This window comes from Heteronotia binoei, chromosome 15 (genome assembly GCF_032191835.1).
Source record: "Heteronotia binoei isolate CCM8104 ecotype False Entrance Well chromosome 15, APGP_CSIRO_Hbin_v1, whole genome shotgun sequence".
Taxonomy (NCBI): domain Eukaryota; kingdom Metazoa; phylum Chordata; class Lepidosauria; order Squamata; family Gekkonidae; genus Heteronotia; species Heteronotia binoei.
The window spans coordinates 2,421,066-2,442,178 of record NC_083237.1 but is presented as its reverse complement, the minus strand read 5'-3'; the positions used below and the strand labels follow the sequence as shown (position 1 = coordinate 2,442,178).

General features: G+C 53.8%; 1 protein-coding gene across 1 annotated transcript; it reads left to right on the top strand.

Annotated features, from left to right (window-relative positions):
• Positions 1 to 1,348: 1,348 nt before the first annotated feature.
• On the top strand, positions 1,349 to 20,605 carry DVL2 (dishevelled segment polarity protein 2). Its single transcript, XM_060256137.1, has 15 exons — positions 1,349 to 1,596; positions 3,921 to 3,990; positions 5,880 to 6,031; positions 6,280 to 6,389; positions 7,212 to 7,344; positions 9,854 to 9,944; positions 10,125 to 10,194; positions 11,826 to 11,965; positions 12,123 to 12,199; positions 12,300 to 12,367; positions 13,855 to 13,989; positions 15,601 to 15,732; positions 15,908 to 16,084; positions 17,450 to 17,674; positions 20,122 to 20,605. The coding sequence occupies exons 1-15, from the start codon at positions 1,388 to 1,390 to the stop codon at positions 20,562 to 20,564; spliced, it is 2,232 nt and encodes a 743-aa protein (XP_060112120.1). The 5' UTR covers positions 1,349 to 1,387; the 3' UTR covers positions 20,565 to 20,605.
• The last annotated feature ends 508 nt before the right edge of the window (positions 20,606 to 21,113 follow it).

Sequence of the window (21,113 nt, the reverse complement as noted above, 5' to 3'; positions counted from 1 at the left end):
TTCCGTGAATTGGCTGTGGGCAAGGGCAGCCGATGGGGAAAGCCAACTTTAATCCGACGAGGAAAGGAATCCTGCCTCACCATCGCGCTTTCTTTCTCTGCAGGGCAAGCGGGTTGCGGGAAGCGTTTCCCCCCTGTGGGTTGCCACCTCCAGGTTGTAAAATTTCTGGAGATTTGGGGGTGGGGTTTGGGGAGAGACTTCAGGTGGGCAATAACACCCTGAACTCCCCCTTTTCAGAGCGCCCATTTCCTAGTCCAGCGGAAGTGATCCCTGCCCTCGAGATCAGCTGCCAATTCCAGGGGGTTAGGATACAAACCGAGAGAGGTCACTATAATGGATAACACAACAAAAATCACAAGCTAGTGACCAATTTACTAAGAAATATATAGAAACCAGTCCAAATGTCCAAAACATGCACATTCAAGTCCCAAATGAATGTGATGACAAGCCAATCAAGTATTTGTTTCTTTACATAATTTTTAAAAAGGCGACGCGGAGCGTCTCCAACAGCAATTTCACATAGGCTACAACTCAGTAGCACAAGAAGCCTCATACTGAGCTGTAGCCGATGTGCAATTGCTGTTGGAGACGCTCTGCGTCGCCTTTTTAAAAAATGAAGTAAAGAATCTGTATCATTGAATCGATACTGGTCCCAGGTCTGATGAAGACTGGAAAGTGCTTAATCGATTGGCTTGTCACCGCACTACTTTGGGACTTGAATGTGCATGTTTTGGACATCTGGACGGGTTTCTATATATTTCTTAGCAAACTGGTCACTAGCTTGTATTTTTTTTTTGTTGTGAATTCCGGGGGGTTGGCATCCCCTCGAGGCCTCAGCGGCCTAGCGCCCCTTCCTCCCACCCTTCTGCGTCGTGGCGGTAGCCAGCCCCTCCAGCGGCCACCCGGGTGCTCAGAAGAGTAGAGAGGGCCTCTGACCGCGTGCAGAGTTCCGCCGCCCTCTGCTTCACGCTCCTCCCTCCGCATTTCCGGTGCTCGGTGGGCGGGACTTCCGCTCCTCACGTGACATGACAGGTAGGCCCTCCCCGTCTGGACAAAGAAAGGATTTTTTTCCCCCTCGGGCTCCGCCCCTCGCCCAGTGTGCGTCATTTCCCCTCAGCCACGTGACTTGGGAGTCACATGACACCATGCCCGCCAGCCGCGCTCGAGGGGGCGCCCTTCCCCTTCGTCACGTGACGCAACCCACGCTCCGCCCCCTCCCGACGGCTGTGCACGTTGCTACGCGATGACGTAAGGACGCCGCCGCCGTTCCTGCGCCGGAGAGACGCCCGAGCGAGGCGCGCTCCCGCTCCCCTCCCGCCCGAAGGAAGGTCTCTCTCGCGTCCGCGCGCCCGGGGTTCGGTCGCCGGGCCGGGCGCGCGCGGTTGCCATGGCGCTGGCGGCCCCCTCCGGCCCGGGCGCGGCCCCGCCGGCGGCCCCGGGCGAGACGAAGGTGATTTACCACCTGGACGAGGAGGAGACGCCTTACCTGGTCAAGATCCCCGTGGCCGCCGAGCGCATCACCCTCGGCCACGTCAAGGCCGCCCTCGCCCGCCCCGGCGCCAAGTACTTCTTCAAGAGCATGGACCAGGACTTCGGGTACGCCGCAGCCAGCCCCCCTCGCTGCCAGCTCCAGGCGGGGCTTTCCTGGAGGGACCTCAGCGGAATGCCAGGCCCCCTCGGCGCCCCCGTTGCCATCTCCAGGCGGGGCACTCCTGGAGGGACCTCAGAGGAATGCCGGGCCCCCTCGGCGCCCCCGTTGCCATCTCCAGGCGGGGCTTTCCTGGAGGGACCTCAGTTGAATGCCGGGCCCCCTCGGCGCCCCCGTTGCCATCTCCAGGCGGGGCTTTCCTGGAGGGACCTCAGTTGAATGCCGGGCCCCCTCGGTGCCCCCGTTGCCATCTCCAGGCGGGGCATTCCTGGAGGGCCTGGAGCAGGGCTGGCTCTCAAAGCCCCCGCCACCCTGGAGGAGGCGTTGGCCTCTTTCAGTCCCTTCTCCAGCCAGCCAGCAGCTTGGAGAGTGCATTTAAAGTTAAAGTTGCTTTCTTCCCACCTCTCCCCTCTCCGCCTATTTACCTGCCTGTCTTGTGGCTCTTGTGGCGCAGAGTGGTAAAGCAGCAGTACTCCAGTACTGTGATCTGAACTCTGCTCACAACCTGAGTTCGATCCCAGCGGAAGCTGGATTCAGGTAACTGGCCCAAGGTTGACTCAGACCAACTTAGTTTTATTCAGAACGTAAGGTTTCGTGTGCATGCACACTTCTTCAGACAAGGAAGACTGTTTGCTAGGAGCCCCATGGCACAGAGTGATAAAGCCGCAGCACTGGAGTTCAAGCTCTCTGTTCACGACTTGAGTTCGATCCCAGCGGAAGCTGGATTCAGGTAGTTGGCTCAAGGCTGACTCAGACCGACTTAATTTTATTCAGAACGTAAGCTTTCATGGGCATGCACACTTCTTCAGACAAGGAAGACTGTTTGCTAGGAGCCCCGTGGCACATAGTGATAAAGCTGCAGTACTGTGATCTGAACTCTCTGCTCACAACCTGAGTTTGATCCCAGCGGAAGCTGGATTCAGGTAGCCAGCCCAAGGTTGGTAGGAGCCCCGTGGTGCAGTGTGGTAAAGCAGCAGTACTGCAGTACTGAGATCTGAACTCTCTGCTCACGACCTGAGTTCGATCCCAACAGAAGCTGGATTCAGGTAGCCGGCCCAAGGTTGACTCGGCCTTCCATCCTTGCGAGGTCGGTCAAATGAGGACCCAGAGAGAGAGGGAGGGAAGGAAGAGGAGGCCTGACCCCCAGCTCCTCCCCGCTGTGGGGGGCTTAGACCTTTCCCTTCTTTGGTATGCCGCTTTTCTCCCCAACAGTGACCCAAAATGGCTCCCTTCCTCCTCTCATACTTTCCTCACAACAACCTGTGAGGCAGGCCAGGCTGAGAGGGGCCGGGGTCACCCAGCAAGTCTTTGTGGCAGGGGAAGGATTTGAACAGAGTGGCCAAGCTGCAGTACTGCAATCGGAGCCCTCTGCTCACAACCTGAGTTTGATCCCAGCGGAAGCTGGTTCAGGTAGCCGGCTCCAGGTGGACTCAGCCTTCCATCCTTCCAAGGTGGGTCAAAAGAGGACCCAGCTTGCTGGTGGGGGGAAGCGTAGATGACTGGGGAAGGCAATGGCAAACCACCCCGTAAAAAGTCTGCTGTGAAAATGCTGTGAAAGCAACCTCATCCCCAGAGTCAGAAACGACTGGTGCTTGCGCAGGGGACTACCTTTACCTTTTAAAGAGCCCCGTGACTCAGAGTGGTAAAGCTGCAGTATTACAGTCTGAGCTCCCTGCTCATGACCTGAGTTTGATCCCAGTGGAAGCTGGGTTTTCAGGTAGCCGGCTCGAGCTTGACTCAGCCTTCCATCCTTTCGAGGTCGATCAAATGAGTCCCCAGCTTGCTGGGGGGAAAGTGGAGATGACTGGGGAAGGCAATGGCAAACCACCCCGTAAAAAGTCTGCCGTGAAAACAGTGTGAAAGCAATGTCACCCCAGAGTCGGAAACGACTGGTGCTTGTGCAGGGGACCTTTGCTTTTCCTTTTGGCTCTCAAACATCTGGCGTTCATGTTTTGTGGCTCTCAAACATCTGGCGTTTGTGGCTCTTACGTTAAGCAAGTCTGGCCTCCCCTGCCGTGGAGCTGCCTCTCCATAGCAGCCCTTTTCTCCAGGGGAATTGAGCTCCATCATTAGGAGATGAATTGAAATGCCAGATTGCACCTGGGGGATGGCAACCCTAGATGGCCAGCAGCTCTCCCTTGAGGTGTTGCTTGCTGCTCACCCACCTTGGCTCTGGCTGGTTTCTTTGCATCCCGGCACCCACAGGGTGGTGATGGTGGTTTGGTCCCTGAAAAGTCCTTGAGCCAATGGCTTTTTCTTCTTTCTGTTGTAGGGTCGTGAAGGAGGAAATCTCGGATGACAACGCAAAGCTTCCCTGCTTCAACGGCAGAGTTGTTTCCTGGGTACAGCTGCAGCTGCTTGTGATAGTCTTGCATCCGCTGGTCCTGAATCCTCTCGCTTGTGTACTGGAGGGGGTGGAGTGTAGGGGTTAACCAGCTGCGTTCCAGGAGGTCACTGGTTCAAAGGTGGCCTGGTGTGAGCGGCTCTCTCCCAGACTCAGCCTTGCATCTGAAATAGGGGTGTTGCAGCAAGATTGTGTGCTTCATGCACTGGAAGCGAAGGAGGAATACTAGCTGTTACCATAACTGCTTTGGACTCAAGCCTCGCTTGGGCTGTCATTCCCATAATAGCAATGTGGAAGTCACTAGTTCATAATAATAATAATAAATTTTTATTTATATCCCGCCCTCCCCGCCAAGGCAGGCTCAAGGCGGCTTACAAGACATGGTACATATACCATGATATAACAATAAAATACAATTAATACAATAAAATACCGTTAAATTACAAATTCGTGAGTTTAAGTTAAATAAATAAGTTAAAAACCGGTATAAATTAATGGTGCTACAGGTCAGTACATATATAAAGATGGCTGGATATCGTTACCAAGATTCCACCTTAGAAGGCAAGTTGGAAGAGGGTGGTTTTACAAGCCCTACGGCACACCAACTCACACCAGTTGTGCAAAATAACAGCTCACCAACTCATACCAGTCGTGTAAAATAGGAATAACTGGCTTTTGGGTGAAGGAAATGAGAAATAGTATATTATTTGTATATTATTTCAGCTAAATGCAATTGATGTGATCTTTCTTTTAAAGCATCTTTGCTTTTATACTAACTTAACACAGCAGACATTGTTGTAAAGCTTCTTTTTCAAGGGTCTTTTGGCCTTTAGGACTGCTTTCTGCTTTAGACAGCTAGATTCAGTTAGCTTTGAGGGAGAGAGAGTTAGTGGCACCTTACAGACCAACAAAATTTTAAAAGTCAAAGTTCCTTTCATCAGATATATTTTGGAATGGAGATCTCTTCGAGTCCTTCTGTCCTAGTCACAACGGGAAGGAGGATTGCAAAAAGATTCAGGACACAAAGGTATAATTTTGGAGGGACGGTGGCTCAGTGGTAGAGCATCTGCTGGGTAAGCAGAAGGTCCCAGGTTCAATCCCCAGCATCTCCAACTAAAAAGGGTCCAGGCAAGTAGGTGTGGAAAACCTCAGCTTGAGACCCTGGAGAGCCAATATCAGTCTGAGTAAACAGTACTGGTTTAAGGGGAGGGACGGTGGCTGAGTGGTAGAGCATCTGCTTGGGAAGCAGAAGGTCCCAGGTTCAATCCCCGGCAACTCCAACTAAAAAGGGTCCAGGCAAATAGGCGTGGAAAACCTCAGCTTGAGACCCTGGAGAGCCGCTGCCAGTCTGAATAGACAAGACTGACTTTGATGGACCGAGAGTCTGATTCAGTATAAGGCAGCTTCATATGTTCATAATGAACATTGTAGAGCAGCTTAATTAAAACAGGGGAGAAATTCTTGAGGACAGAAAACCAGCATCTTGTTGGTCTTTACGGTGCTACCGGATGCAAATCTAGCTGTTCTACTGTAGTCCAACACGGCCTTGGAGAGTAGATCTTTTCCGTTATTTTGGAGACGCGGAGTTGTGTTCCCAGCGTGTTGGTTGTTTCTGGTTCCTTACCTTTAGCCCCTTGTTGCGCCTTTGTGTATTAAGCTAGAAAGAAATGAAGGGGGGGCGGAGTTGGTGTTTACGCTGCGTTTATTTCCTTATTGTGACATGTCTAGCTACTGGTTTCTGTGCATTTTCAGGTCTTGATGTAAGTGGGTTGCTGCGGAGTCTCTGGGGATTCGATTGTTCGTGTCCAATGAGTTTGATTGAAGAAGGCAGACTAGAAAGGTCCTATCCTGCTCTTGTATACCTTACCTTTTTTTCCTTCTACGCAGCTTGTGTCTTCAGAGACTCCTCAGCCTGAGCCTCTGCCTCCACCCCCTCCCATAGAGGTACGGCCAGAGCCTTCACCGCCTCCACCACCTCTTCCTCCGTTGCCCGTGGAGCGGACGAGTGGCATTGGGGATTCCCGACCCCCTTCTTTCCAGTGAGTAAAGGGGAGACAGAATATGGGTATCTCTCCGTGCTGGCCACGAATCCCAGGGATGTCAGGAGGGGAAGAGATTTGAATCGTGTAAAGCTGCTGTGGTCATTTCCTAAAAGCTGTGGGGGGATATTTCAGGGCCCGTGGAGACAACTGCGTCTAGAGGTTCAGGGAAGGGGCCTCCTTGAAAGCTTGAGTGGGGATTGCTGCGAGCCAACAGGTTTTCACAGGCCTCTTCCCTGGTTTTGCAGTCCGAACATCGCAGGCAGCCGTGAGAATCTGGACCATGAAACTGAGCCGGAGTCTGTTGTGTCGATCCGGAGGGAGAGGCCGCGGCGCAGGGAGAGCATGGAGCAGGGAGGTGAGATGGTGGGGAGGGGTCGCTTTTATTTTTATTGGTTTTACTTTATTTATAGTCCAGTGTTCTTTCTGAAAGGGTAAGTCTGCAGTGTAAGTCAATACGTTTTATAGGATAAGGCTGAACATATGAAGCTGCCTTCTACTGAATCTGACCCTCAGTCCATCCAAGTCAGTCTTCTCTACTCAGACTGGCAGTGGCTCTCCAGGGTCTCCAGCTGAGGTTTTTCACGCCTACTTGCCTGGACCCTTTTTAGTTGGAGATGCCGGGGATTGAACCTGGGACCTTCTGCTTGCCAAGCACATGCTTTACCACTGAGCCACCATCCCTCCCTATAGATGTTCTTTCCAGTCCTAAAAAAAAGATTTCCAGATTGATCTCTGAGACACTCACTTTTGTCTTCAGTTTGATTGAGCCTGGTGAATGATACCTCTGTTTCTGAGGAACCGATGTCTGGGTAAGATGTAGGGTCAGTTTGAATTTAAGCTCTGAATTAAGCGTGCTTGCTCTTGCTTGTTTCTTATCCTGCTGTTATTCAGTTTAATTTCTTCAAACAAAACCTTTTAAAAGGACACATTGCTTCAGTCTCTCTTTAGTTTCCTGTTAGGGGAATAATTTGTTCCAAGGATTCTCCCCCTTTTTGGGTGGACAAAAGATTGGCGAGGTCTTATAGCTGGGCCCGTTTCTAGGTCATCGTTGATAGCGAGACATCCGATTAGCGATGTGATAGGGCTAGAATTTCAGCAAACTGAAACAAAGCTTGGAGGTGGGGGAAAAGAGAACATTGGGCTATTCACCTAACGCTCCCCCTTCTCCCCGTGCCAGGTGGACACCGACTGAACGGACAGTCCCGGCTGGAGCGGCACCTTGCTGGCTACGAGAGCTCTTCCACTCTGCTCACCAGCGAGCTGGAAACCACCAGCTTGTGCGACTCTGATGACGACGACACCATGAGCAGGTAACGGGCGCGGGCCCTGGACTGAAAGGGCATCAGTGTAGCACACTAACCCGCCTATATTGAAGTGGTGCAGCACCACAGAATGGTTTTAATGGTATTTTATTGACTTTAAATTGTAAATATAAATGCCTGTTAGCCGCCCTGAGTCCGCTTGCAGAGAGGGTGGGATGGAAAGAAATCTAAGGAAATAAATAAATAGATAGCCGAGGGCTGCAGCTGGAGAATGATGCTTCCTTTAGTATCCCAAGAGATGACTGAGTCAGGATTTTTCCTGGCCATGGGGAAGAGACGCAGTGTCGGCTATGACTGTTTCTCAGGCTGCCCCCAGGAATGTTGGGAACCAAGGACTGTCTCCCCTCCAAGTTTAGAATGAGTCCAGTGAACTTGTCTCCCTTGAGATACGGGGTCGGGGGAGTCATCTACGAAAAGGACTCCCTGGTCTTCCCACGCCTGGTGTGAATTGGCAAGAAGAAGAAGACTGCAGATTTATACCCCGCCCTTCCCTCTGAATCAGAGACTCAGAGTGGCTCACAATCTCCTTTATCTTCTTCCCCCACAGCAGACACCCTGGGAGGTGGGTGGGTCTGAGAAAGCTCTGACAGAAGCTGCCCTTTCAAGGACAACTCCTGCGAGAGCTATGGCTGACCCAAGGCCATTCCAGCAGGTGCAAGTGGGGAATCAATCCCGGTTCTCCCAAATAAGAGTCTGCACACTTAACCACTACACCAAACTGGCTCTCTCTATTGACCTAGACTCTAGGAACACCTCAGACCTGGAGGGGGGAGAGTAACATTGAGGTTCCTCGTGCGGTGGATGCTTCTGCTGGGAGGAGAAGGCTGGGTGTTGTGGCTCTCACCATCATCCAGCTAAAGGAAGAGGGACTGCGCTCCCACTTTTGTTTTGCTGCGTAACCATAACAGTTTGTTTTGCTCTTTTTTAACCAATTCCTTTTATTTGTGATTAATGGACTTGAAGTGTTATGAAAGCAAAAGATGAGGACGTGAAGCTTGTGGGTCAGTTTCTGAAGCTCCCTGTACCCTCTCTAGAGGCGGCTCTCCTGATGTAGTCCTTTTTGTGCATCCCTGATCGGGGCAGACAGTGCTGTGAACATAAGAACAGAAGAGAAGCCCTGTTGGATCAGGCCAGTGGCCCATCCTGTCCAACACTCTGTGTCACATAAGAACATAAGAGAAGCCATGTTGGATCAGATCAGTGGCCCATCCAGTCCAACACTCCGTGTCACACAGGGGCCAAAAAACCAAGGTGCCATCAGGAGGTCCATCAGTGGGGCCAGGACACTAGAAGCCCTTCCACTGTGCCCCCCTCCCCAAGCATCAAGAAAACAACATTACTGCCCCAGACATAAGAATGTAAGAGAAACCATGTTGGATCAGGCCAATGGCCCATCCAGTCCAACACTCTGTGTCACACAGTGGCCAAAAAACAAAGAAACCCAAGTGCCATCAGAAGGTCCACCAGTGGGGCAAGGACACTAGAAGCCCTCCCACTGTGCCCCCCCCCAGCACCAAGAATGCAGAGCATCACTTGCCCCAGACAGAGAGTTCCATCTATACCCTGTGGCTAATAGCCATTGATGGACCACTTCTCCATATTTTTATCCAATCTCCTCTTGAAGCTGGCTATGCTTGTAGCCGCCACCACCTCCTGTGGCAGTGAATTCCACATGTTAATCACCCTTTGGGTGAAGAAGGACTTCCTTTTATCAATTCTAACCTGACTGCTCAGCAATTTCATGGTGTGCCCACGAGTTCATGGCGTTCCCATGAGAAAGGGAGAAAAGGATTTCTTTCTTTACCTTTTCTATCCCGTGCATAATCTTGTAAACCTCTATCATGTCACCCCGCAGACGACGTTTCTCCAAGCTAAAGAGCCATAAGCAGAGGGGATTGGATAAAAATATGGAGCAGAGGTCTATCAGTGGCTGTTAGCCACAGCATGTGTGTGTGTGTATATATTGGCCCCTGTGTGACAGAGTGTTGGACTGGATGAGCCACTGGCCTGATCCAACATGGCTTCTCTTATGTGACACAGAGTGTTGGACTGGATGGGCCACTGGCCTGATCCAACAGGGCTTCTCTTATGTTCTTCTGTGACACAGAGTGTTGGACTGGAGGGGCCGCTGGCCTGATAAAACAGGGCTTCTCTTATGTTCTTCTGTGACACAGAGTGTTGGACTGGAGGGGCCACTGGCCTGATCCAACAGGGCTTCTCTTGCGTTCTTATGTGGCACAGAGTGTTGGACTGGATGGGCCACTGGCCTGATCCAACATGGCCTCCCTTATGTTCTTATGTGACACAGAGTGTTGGACTGGAGGGGCCATTGGCCTGATCCAACATGGCTTCTCTTCTGTTCTTATGTTCTCTGAACCGAATAGTCTTTGAAGACAAAAGTAGGGTGGAATTTGGGGTGGGAGGGGGAGTTTTGCACCTCTTGGTTTTTCTGGGATGCTTTGGTTGGTAAGTCCACCTTTCTCTCTTCTCTTGGCAGATTCAGCAGCTCTACTGAGCAGAGCAGCGCCTCCCGCCTCCTGAAGCGCCACCGCAGGCGGCGGAAACAGCGCCCGCCCCGTCTTGAGCGGGTAGGGTCAGGTTCCTGACTGAGGTGTTGCCTGAAGGGGGCATCAGGCGATGAGGCTTCCCAGGCACTGTGGGTGGAGGAGCTGAGGGGGTGGCTGCCTTTCCGCGCCCAGAGGAGATCTCATGCCAAGTTGTCTCTCCCTGCCTCCCCCCACCCCTCCCAACCTCCCTGCTCGTTTCAGACTTCGTCTTTCAGCAGCGTCACCGACTCCACCATGTCGCTCAACATCATAACGGTGACCCTCAATATGGGTGAGGGAATGGCTGCTCTGGGGGGGGAGGGGCGTGCGGAAGGCACAAAAGAGGGAGGGCTGGGAGGGGAAGAAGCCAAGCGGGGCACAGGTGGGCATGAGAAGATCCAGAGCAGGGGTCCCCAGATGTGAGCCCAGGGGCAGGGTTGGATTTCCGAGACAGAATGGCTGGCCCGGAAGGCAGAGCCCTACACAGAGGAAGCCGACATGCGAGGGGAAAGCTCTTGTGGCGGGGTGGGTGGGTGTGGATTTAAAATGCACACTGGGAAGGAGGAATGAGAGGAAATAAAACCCACGCTGTGGCTGAGGTTGCTGTTCAGTCAGCGTTATTTTAATAGGCTTTGCCAATCGGATCTCCATTGGCTAATCAGAAACTTTGCCAGGCAAATGCCCCCACCAGGCCCCCACCCACTTTCTGAAAACATGATGGGGGCCCCCGTTCCAGGAGAAAAGGCCCAGGGGCACATCTGACACGGGTGAGTTTTTCTTCCGTCTCTTGAGCTGCTTAACAGTTTGGCCAGGAGACCAGAGGATGTAGTGATGGCCTCAGGAATAAACAGCTTTCAAAGGGGATTAGATACATTCATGGAGGAGAAGTCTTATCAGTGGCTACTAGCCACGGTGAATGAGGGGAACCTCCACATTCAGAGGCACTAAACCTCTGAACCCCAGAGTAAGGAGGCAACATCAGGAGAAGGCCTCAGCCTCTCTGCCCTGCTGCTGGTCCTTCAGAGGAACTGGTTGGCCACTGTGTGAGGCAGGAGGCTGGACTGGATGGACCCTCCCTGGTCTGACCCAGCAGGGCTCTTCTGAGGTTCTTCTCAGGGGAAGGCCTCGGCCTCTCTGCCCTGTTGTTGTCCCTCCAGAGGAACTGGTTGGCCACTGTGTGAGACAGGAGGCTGGACTGGATGGACCCTCACTGGTCTGATCCAGCAGGGCTCTTCTGAAGTTCTTCTCAGGGGAAGGCCTCAGCCTCTCTGCCCTGTTGTTGGCCCTTCAGAGGAACTGGCTGGCCACTGTGTGAGACAGGAGGCTGGACTAGATGGACCCTCCCTGGTCTGACCCAGCAGGGCTCTTCTGAAGTTCTTCTCAGGGGAAGACCTCGGCCTCTCTGCCCTGTTGTTGGCCCTCCAGAGGAACTGGTTGGCCACTGTGTGAGACAGGAGGCTGGACTAGATGGACCCTCCCTGGTCTGACCCAGCAGGGCTCTTCTGAAGTTCTTCTCAGGGGAAGACCTCGGCCTCTCTGCCCTGTTGTTGGCCCTCCAGAGGAACTGGCTGGCCACTGTGTGAGACAGGAGGCTGGACTAGATGGACCCTCCCTGGTCTGACCCAGCAGGGCTCTTCTGAAGTTCTTCTCAGGGGAAGACCTCGGCCTCTCTGCCCTGTTGTTGGCCCTCCAGAGGAACTGGTTGGCCACTGTATGAGACAGGAGGCTGGACTAGATGGACCCTCACTGGTCTGATCCAGCAGGGCTCTTCTGAAGTTCTTACAGGCATGAGAATCTCCTTGCTGGAAAGTTTAGGTAGAGGTCGGGCAGACAGCAGCCTGGGGCAAGCTAGAAAGGCAGCACAGGTTTGTCCTCCCCCCTGAGGGGAATCCGGTCTTAGCCTTGTCTTCCTTCCCTGGTCAGAGAAGTACAACTTCCTGGGCATCTCCATCGTGGGGCAGAGCAACGAGCGAGGAGACGGCGGCATCTACATCGGCTCCATCATGAAGGGCGGGGCGGTTGCGGCCGACGGCAGAATCGAGCCGGGGGACATGCTGCTGCAGGTGAGGACGGCCGGAGAAAGGGGCAGCCCCAGTCCTTTGGGGGGGCGGTTTCCACTCTTGACAGTGCAGGGAACAGGAAGCCAATGGGTACAGATCTCTGCCAGAGCAGACTCAGGCAAGGGTAACATGATACGACCCCCTTTCTCTTTGCTCCCAGGTCAACGACATTAATTTTGAGAACATGAGCAACGACGACGCCGTGAGGGTCCTGCGAGAAATCGTCCACAAACCTGGGTGAGCGCTGGTTTTGGAAGACGCCCTTGGGGTTTGCCAGGGGGACGGGGAGGGCCGCAGCGCTCACTCCTGTGGGCTCACTTGCTCTTTGCCTTTGCAGTCCCATCGTGCTGACGGTGGCCAAGTGCTGGGACCCCTCCCCACAAGGATATTTCACCCTGCCCAGAAGTAAGTGATTCCTCTGCTCCGGGCTTTTTGTATCCCTCTTTCCCCACCCCCCTCCAGGCAGCCGATACAGTTCTCCCCTCCTTGCTGACAACCCTTGGAGGCAGGCGTTGCTGAGAGAGGGACAGGCCCCAGCTCACCAAGCTTTAGGTGGGATGCGGATTTGAGTCTCCCAGCCCCAGATTGGCTGAGTCAAGAAAGGGTGGGCGGAGCAGTTCTGGTGCAGGAGACCCAGAGGATGGACTGGACACTAGCTCAAACAAACCTGGCTGGATAATAATCTGTATTGATTGCAAGAAGATCCAACCAGTCAGTCCTAAGGGAAATCAACCCAGACTGTTCCCTGGAAGGTCAGATGCTGAAGCTGAAGCTCAGATACTTTGGCCAACCAATGAGAAGGGAGCACTCCCTGGAGAAGACTCTTGAGAGTCCCTTGGACTGCAAGAAGATCCAATCCATAAGTCCTAATGGAAATCAACTCTGACTGTTCCCTGGAAGGTCAGATGCTGAAGCTCAAATACTTTGGCTGCCCAATGAGAAGGGAGCCCTCCCTGGAGAAGACTCTTGAGAGTCCCTTGGACTGCAAGAAGATCCAACCAGTCAGTCCTAAGGGAAATCAACCCAGACTGTTCCCTGGAAGGTCCGATGCTGAAGCTGAAGCTCAAATACTTTGGCCACCCAATGAGAAGGGAGCCCTCCCTGGAGAAGACCCTGATGCTGGGAAAGACAGAAGGCCAAAGAAGAAGGGGACGGCAAAAGAGGAGATGGCTGGACAGCGTGACTGATGTGACTTACACGAATTTGAGCAGGTGTTGGAGGATAGTGGAAGACAGGAGGGCCTGGCGTGACTTGGTCCACAGGGTCGCAAAGAGTCGGACTCGACTGTGCGACTGAACAAAAATTCTTGTAGCCACGATGAGATCCATCACTCTGGCAGCACACCCCACCTTTTAATCGCTCTCTGTGGAAAGGAGCATTTCCTTTTGTCCCTCCTGGATCCGCCGCCCATCCGCTTCACTGGAGGCTCTTGAGTTCTGGTATTTGGGGAGGGGGAGAAGAATTTCCCTTTGCCAGCTCTCTTCACCCCCGTGCATAAGTTTATAAGCCTCCATCACGTCTCCCCTTAGTCGTCACTTTCTAAAACGGAAAAGTCCCTACTCTCCAGAATGGGATGACTTGGCAACCAAGGGAGGGCATTCTGCATAAGCCCCCGAGGTCACCCCACAGGCTCCCGAGCCCAAGGTGCCCGGACTGAGTCCTGCGGGATCCGCCAGGGCAGCAGGGATTCTTCATCTGCCCTCAATTCGGGGCAGGCATCCCTGCTGATGAGCTGGGCCTGACATTGCAGGGAGCGGAAGGAGGGGGGTCTACCTGCTTTGTTCCCGCCTGCTCTTCAAAGAGGGCCTCCTCTCTTTCCCCGTCCTCCGAGCACCTTCCGCTTCTGCCTTTTCTCTCTCTCCATTCGGACCACTGCTTCTCTCCTCCTTCAGATGAGCCGATCCAGCCGATCGACCCGGCAGCTTGGGTGTCCCACTCCGCCGCCCTGACAGGGGCCTTTGCCGCCTACCCGGGCAGCAGCTCCATGAGCACCATCACCTCTGGGACCTCCGTCACCGAGACAGAGCGTGAGTGCCCCCTTTTGGCCAGCTGCGATGAGGTGGGGGGGAGGACAGTGTGAAGGAAGCTGTCTTTGGAAAGGGCTGGAGCGGGTCCAGAAGAGGGCGATGAAGATAGTGAGGGGTCTGGAGATCAAGTCCTATGAGGAAAGGTTGAAGGAGCTGGGGATGTGTAGCCTGGAGAGGAGGCAGCTGAGAGGTAATAGGATCACCATCTTCAAGTCCTTGAAGGGCTGTCATGTAGAGGAGGGTGTGGAATTGTTTTCTGTGGCCCCAGAAGGTAGGACCAGAACCATGGGTTGAAATTAAATCAGAATAGCTTCTGGCTCAACATTAGGAAGAACTTCCTGACCATTAGAGGGGTTTCTCAGTGAAACAGGCTTCCTCGGGAGGTGGTAGACTCTCCTTGGAGATTTTGAAACAGAGGCTAGATGGCCATCTGACAGCAATGAGGATCCTGTGAATTTAGGGGGAAGTGTCTGTGAGTTTCCTGTATTTTGCAGGGGGTTGGACTAGATGACCCTGGAGGTTCCTTCCAACTCTATGATTCTATGACTGTTAAGAGCGGTTCCTCAGTGGAACAGGCTTCCTCAGGAGGTGGTGGGCTCTCCTTGGAGATTTTGAAACAGAGGCTAGATAGCCATCTGACAGCAATGAGGATCCTGTGAATTTAGGGGGAAGTGTCTGTGAGTTTCCTGCATTGCGCAGGGGGTTGGACTAGATGACCCTAGAGGTCCCTTCCAGCTCTGTGATTCTATGATACAATGGGTTGAAATTAAATCACAAAGAGTTTCTGGCTCAACATTAGGAAGAACTTCCTGACTGTTCGAGCAGTTCCTCAGTTGAACAGGCTTCCTCGGGAGGTGGTGGAGGTTTTTAAGCAGAGGCTAGATGGCCATCTGACAGCAATGAAGACCCTGTGAATTCAGGGGGAAGTGTTTGTGAGTTTCCTGCATTGTGCAGGGGGTTGGACTAGGTGATCCTAGAGGTTCCTTCCAACTCTATGATTCTATGATACAATGGGTTAAATCAGAAGAGCTTCTGGCTCAACATTAGGAAGAACTTCCTGACTACTAAAGTGATTCCTTAGTGGAACAGGCATCCTCCTCGGGAGCTGGTGGGCTCTCCTTCCTTGGAGATTTTTTTAAACAGAGGCTAGAAGGCCATCTGAAAGCAATGTGGATCCTGTGAATTTAGGGGGAGGAGTTTGTGAGTTTCCTGCATTGTGCAGGGGGTTGGACTAGAAGACGCTCGAGGTCCCTTCCAACACTGTGATTCTATGATTCTCCTTCCTTGGAGGTTTTTCAACAGAGGCTAGATCGCCATCTGAAAGCAATGTGGATCCTGTGAATTTAGGGGGAGGAGTTTGTGAGTTTCCTGCATTGTGCGGGGGGTTGGACTAGATGACCCTAGAGGTACCTTCCAACTCTTTGATTCCTCTGCTCAGCTCTTTTGGGGTTATTGGAGCTTCGCTGGGTTCTGCTTTTCAAAAAGCAGCAGGTGGAAGTGGTTGGGGGCAGCCTGAGTGCCTTGCAAGCCCAGCAAACGGCGGCATGGCTTTCCTTGACGAGGGGCTGACTGGGACGGTTCCTTTGACATCCATGACTCCTCTGTCTCTAGGCTTCGATGACTTCAACCTGTCCATCCACACCGACATGGCTTCAGTCACCAAGGCCATGGCCTCCCCTGAGTCAGGGCTGGAGGTTCGCGACCGGATGTGGCTGAAGATCACCATCCCCAATGCCTTCCTAGGTACCAGCAGGGGAAGAAGAAGAAAGAATCCCGGGTGGCGATTGGGGAGGGGGGGTTGGAATCCTGGAATGGTCCCTCAGAGCATCTGGCTGTTGGGGCCAGGGAGAGAGGAACACCCTCCTCTTCCCCACCGCTGCCCCGGCAACCTAACAGTGCAACTTTTCATCCTCCCCAGGTTCCGATGTGGTGGACTGGCTGTACCACCACGTGGAAGGCTTCCAGGACCGCCGCGAGGCCCGCAAGTATGCCAGCAACCTGCTGAAGGCCGGCTTCATCCGGCACACGGTCAACAAGATCACCTTCTCGGAGCAGTGCTACTACATCTTCGGCGACTTCAGCGGCTGCGAGAACTGTGAGCGGAGGGGGAAGGGGCGGGCCTGTCTCTGCATTTTGCTCGGAGGGACGGCAGGCTGCCATCAGCGCTGTGGGCCTCGTCCCTGGGGTGGGTTTGGGTTCGCCTGGCTGATTTTGACTGGGCTCCGTTCTCCCACCAGGGCTGGCCGCTCGGTTTTCTGTTTCCTGCGTTTCAAGGCTGCAGCAGCCGAAGGTCTCGCTCTGGGTGGGGGCCATTAGCCAGACTGGCCAGCGCCCAGAGTTGTTGCCAGAGACTTTGGAATGCTGGAAGCAGAGCTGTGTTCAGGGCCGGTGCGTGGGAGTAGGCAAAGTAGGCAGTCGTCTAGGGCGCCACCTGGCCTAGGGGGTACCACTGGGCGCCCCCTCCCAGACACATTACTTTGGCTCCTGAGCGCTGTCACCTTGTCTTCTCCCATCACCAAACTTCCCCTCAACAAAGCCGAGCCACCCCCCCCCTCTCCCCGATGTGCAACTTGGTCTCCCACCTCATCCTGTCCTGCCACCCTCCTTCCTGGTTTGGCCGGCAAGCACTTCTTCTCACCATTTTTTTAATAACATATTGCAGGGGTGGCCAACGGTAGCTCTTCAGATTTTTTTTGCCTACAACTCCCATCAGCCCCAGCCAGCATGGTCATGCTGGCTGGGGCAGATGGGAGTTGTAGGCAAAAAACATCTGGAGAGCTACCGTTGGCCACCCCTGGAAGGAGCAATCATACAATTATACTGAAGAGCATCCAGCGAAAATACATTCTATTGACTGATTCTACTGTAGGGATGTACAAACAACTGTCCCAATATTCCAGGTGTGGCCAGTGGTAGCTCTCCAGATGTTTTTTGCCTACAACTCCCATCGGCCATGCTGGCTGGGGCTGACGGGAGTTGTCGGCAAAAAACATCTGGAGAACTACCGTTGGCCACCCCTGACATATCACATTTTTTAAAAAAAATTAAATTAAAAACCAGTAAATTAAAAATGTGAAAAGTTTCAAGCTTTGTGCCCTTCATTTTCCCTATATTTTTTAATAATGGGGGGGGGGGCGCTAGTGGGTGATTTGCCTAGGGCAGGGGTGGCCAGTGGTAGCTCTCCAGATGTTTTTTTTGCCTACAACTCCCATCAGCCCCAGCCAGCATGACCAATGGCTGGGGCTGATGAGAGTTGTAGGCAAAAAAAATCTGGAGAGCTACCATCGGCCACCCCTGGCCTAGGACGTCAGAAAGCCTAGCACCGCCCGTGACTGTGTTGCCCTCTCCCCGCAGCCCTCTGGCCTCGGAGATACCCAGAAAGGGCCAGAATCTCTGCTGGGGCTGCCGCCCTTCAGCCCAAGCGCCACGGCTGAGTTTCACGCCCTGTTTCCTTCCCCAGATATGGCCAACCTCTCCCTGAATGACAACGACGGCTCCAGCGGCGCTTCCGACCAGGACACTCTGGCCCCCTTGCCTCTGCCGGGCAGCACCCCCTGGCCCCTGATGCCCACCTTCTCCTACCCGTATCCGGCCCCGCACCCCTACAGCACCCAGCCCCCGCCTTACCACGAGCTGTCCTCCTACAGTTACGGCATCGGCAGCGCCGGCAGTCAGCACAGCGAAGGTAGGATGGACGGCCTGGTCTGCCGGCTGGAAACTCTCAGGAGTCCTTTCTTCTCTTGCTCCAGTCGTGGGTCGCTTGGCAAGCGGGGCAGAGCCCTCCGCAGTGCCTCCTTCCCAGCTTTGCATGGAGCAGCTGTGGTGCGGTGGTTCACCCATCTAACTAGGGTCTGGGAGGCCCAGGTTCGAATCCCCCACCTGCCAGAGAACCAGCTTGGTGTAGTGGTTAAGCGTGCGGACTCTTATCTGGGAGAACCGATTCCCCCACTCCTTAACAGGGAGAAATGTAAAGTTCCGCATTTAGGTAGGAAAAATCCCATGCGTGGTTATAGGATGGGGGAGACTTGTCTTAGCAGTAGTATGTGCGAAAAGGATCTAGGGGTCTCAGTGGATCATACGATGAACATGAGTCAACAGTGTGATGCGGCGGCTAAAAAGGCAAATGCAATTTTGGGCTGTATCAACAGAAGTCTAGTGTCCAGATCATGTAATGTGATGGTATCGCTTTACTCTGCTCTGGTAAAACCTCAACTGGAGTATTGTGTTCAGTTTTGGGCACCACATTTTAGGAAGGATCTAGACAAGCTGGAACGGGTCCAGAGGAGGGCGACGAAGATGGTGAGGGGTCTGGAGACTGAGTCCTCTGAGGAAAGGTTGAAGGAGCTGGGAATGTTTAGCCTGGAGAGGAGGCGTCTGAGAGGGGATAGGATCACCATCTTCAAGTCCTTGAAGGGCTGTCCTATAGAGGATGGTGTGGAATTGTTTTCTGTGGCCCTGGAAGGTAGGACCAGAACCAGTGGGTTGAAATTAAATCTAAAGAGTTTCTGGCTCAACATCAGGAAGAACTTCCTGACCATTAGAGTGATTCCTCAGTGGAACAGGCTTCCTTGGGAGGTGGTGGGCTCTCCTTCCTTGGAGATTTTTAAACAGAAGCTAGATGGCCATCTGACAGCAATGAGGATCCTGTGAATTTAGGGGAAGCTGTATGTGAGTTTCCTGCCTTGTGCAGGGAGTTGGACTAGATGACCCTAGAGGTCCCTTCCAACTCTATGATTCTAACTTCCTGACCATTAGAGCGATTCCTCAGTGGAACAGGTTTCCTCGGGAGGTGGTGGGCTCTCCTTCCTTGGAGGTTTTAAAACAGAGGCTGGATGGCCATCTGACAGCAATAAAGATCCTGTGAATTTAGGGGGAAGTGTTTGTGAGTTTCCTGCCTTGTGCATGGGGTTGGACTAGATGATCCTAGAGATCCCTTCCAATTCTATGATCCTCCACTTGCAGCTGCTGGAATGGCCATAGCTATCACAGGACTTGTCCTTGAAAGGGCAGCTGTTGGGAGAGCCCTCTCAGCCCCACCCACCTCACAGGGTGTCTGTTGTGGGGGGAGAAGATATAGGAGATTGTAAGCCGCTCTGAGTCCGATTCAGAGAGAAGGGCGGGGTATAAATCTGCAATTCTTCTTCTCGCTGGGTGACCTGGGGCCAGTTGTTCTCTTTTTATTTTTTTATTTTTTTAAAATTTACATTAGACTTTTATCCCGCCCTCTCCACAAGCGGACTTTTAGTCTGTACTGTGGATTTGAGGAGAAACTTGGGCTGGGTTCCCCTCAACTCAGACAAAACAGAACAGTTAGAGCAGTTCCTCAGTGGAACAGGCTTCCTCGGGAGGTGGTGGGCTCTCCTTCCTCGGAGGTTTTGAAGCAGAGGCTAGAGGGCCATCTGACAGCAAGGCTGAGCCCTCTGCTCACGACCTGAGTTCGATCCCAGCAGAAGCTGGTTCAGGTAGCCAGCTCGAGGTTGACTCAGCCTTCCATCCTTCCGAGGTCAGTCAAAGGAGTCCCCAGCTTGCTGGAGGGGAAGTGTAAAAGACTGGGGAAGGCAATGGCAAACCACCCAGTAAAAAGTCTGCTGCGAAAACGTTCTGAAAGCAGCGTCACCCCAGAGTCGAAAACGACTGGTGCTTGCACAGGGGACTACCTTGACCTTTTCTATTTGTGAATTTCCTGCATCGTGCAGGGCGTTGGACGAGATGACCCTGGAGGTCCCTTCCCGCTCTGTGATTCTATGAAAAAGGTGTTAGGGGCTTTGCGAAATGGGGGCTCCTTCCTGTTCCACTTGGACACCTGGACTCTCTTCCCCGCAGGTGCCAGGAAAGCCTTGGTTCTGAAGTCATAGGAGAAAAGCACTCTTCACACGTTCAGAGGAAAACTGATTTGGGGAGAAAGATGAGGAAGGAAACAAACGCCAGGGTTGGCAGGAATGAGGACTGGGGGTTGCTGGGAAGCGGAGGATGTTTCCAGGCAGGTTCTGAACAAGCTCAGGAGTCTTTGTGGGCCAGGAGTCTTCCTGCTTCGCTCTTCGAGTTCTTTTCGTGAGCAGGGGGGAGAAAGAGGGAGGAACTCTTGGCACCTCCGAGTGACTGACTTTCCCTTCCGCGGCTTCTCCTTCGCAGGGAGCCGGAGCAGTGGCTCGAACCGCAGCGACGGCGGCGGCCGCGGGGCCAGCAAGCAGCAAGAGGAGAAGGCGGGGGCGGATTCCAAGTCAGGCAGCGGGAGCGAGTCTGAGTATTCGACGCGCGGCGGCGGCGGGCAGCGTGGAGGGGCCCTGGCAGGGCCCAGCGGGGAGGCAGCTTCCCAGCGAAGCCAACACAGCCTGCACTCCCACCCCTCTCTGCACGCCGCCTACGCGGCCCCCGGGGGCATGCCGCTGGCCTACAACCCCATGGTGGTGATGATGGTCCCGCCCCCGGGCCCCCCTGCCGCTGCGGCCGTGCAGCCCCCCGGGGCCCCCCCCGTGCGCGACCTGGGCTCGGTGCCTCCGGAGCTGACAGCCAGCCGCCAGTCTTTCCACATGGCCATGGGCAACCCCAGTGAGTTTTTCGTGGACGTGATGTGACGCAGAGGTCGCCTCCTGCCCCCCCCCCCCCGCTTCCCACTCCCCGCCTGCATTTCGTGGGCTCCAGCCACGGAGATTTCCAGCTCCCAGGCTGAACGAAAACTTGAGGTTACCTGACCCCTTGCTCTTCCAGTCCCCCAGCCAGCGGCTGGGCGCTCCTTCTCCCGTCTCTCACCCTGGCCTCCGATTTGGCCTTAGAGCTCCTGCCACACGTACAGCCCGGCAAGCTCCGTCCTCGGCCAGCAGAGATGCCCGCCTCCGTGCAGTGGCGTACCCCTTATGGCCGCCCAACAGCATCACACGTGGCTCCTGCCGCCTTCCCAGATTGCTCGGCCGATCGCCCTCAGTTAATTGCCTTCGACTGGCTCAGCTCGTCACCTGGTGACTTCCGATTCTTGAGCCTCGTTTTTTTTTTATATATCCCAAGGCCTGCTTGGCCACTCTTTAATCATGTGACTCAGGTCTCTAGACTCATGTGACCTCTGCCTTCCTGTTTCCTGTCTGCCTTGACTTTGAATGACCTCCGTGGCCTCTGAACTCTGGCCTCTT

Bases quoted from the DNA above. Each gene is read 5' to 3' on its own strand.
- DVL2 (XM_060256137.1), top strand. From the start codon at position 1,388: ATGGCGCTGGCGGCCCCCTCCGGCCCGGGCGCGGCCCCGCCGGCGGCC. The intron at 11,966-12,122 runs GTGAGGACGGCC...CTTTGCTCCCAG, and splicing joins CGGGGGACATGCTGCTGCAG to GTCAACGACATTAATTTTGA. The intron at 15,733-15,907 runs GTACCAGCAGGG...CATCCTCCCCAG, and splicing joins CATCCCCAATGCCTTCCTAG to GTTCCGATGTGGTGGACTGG.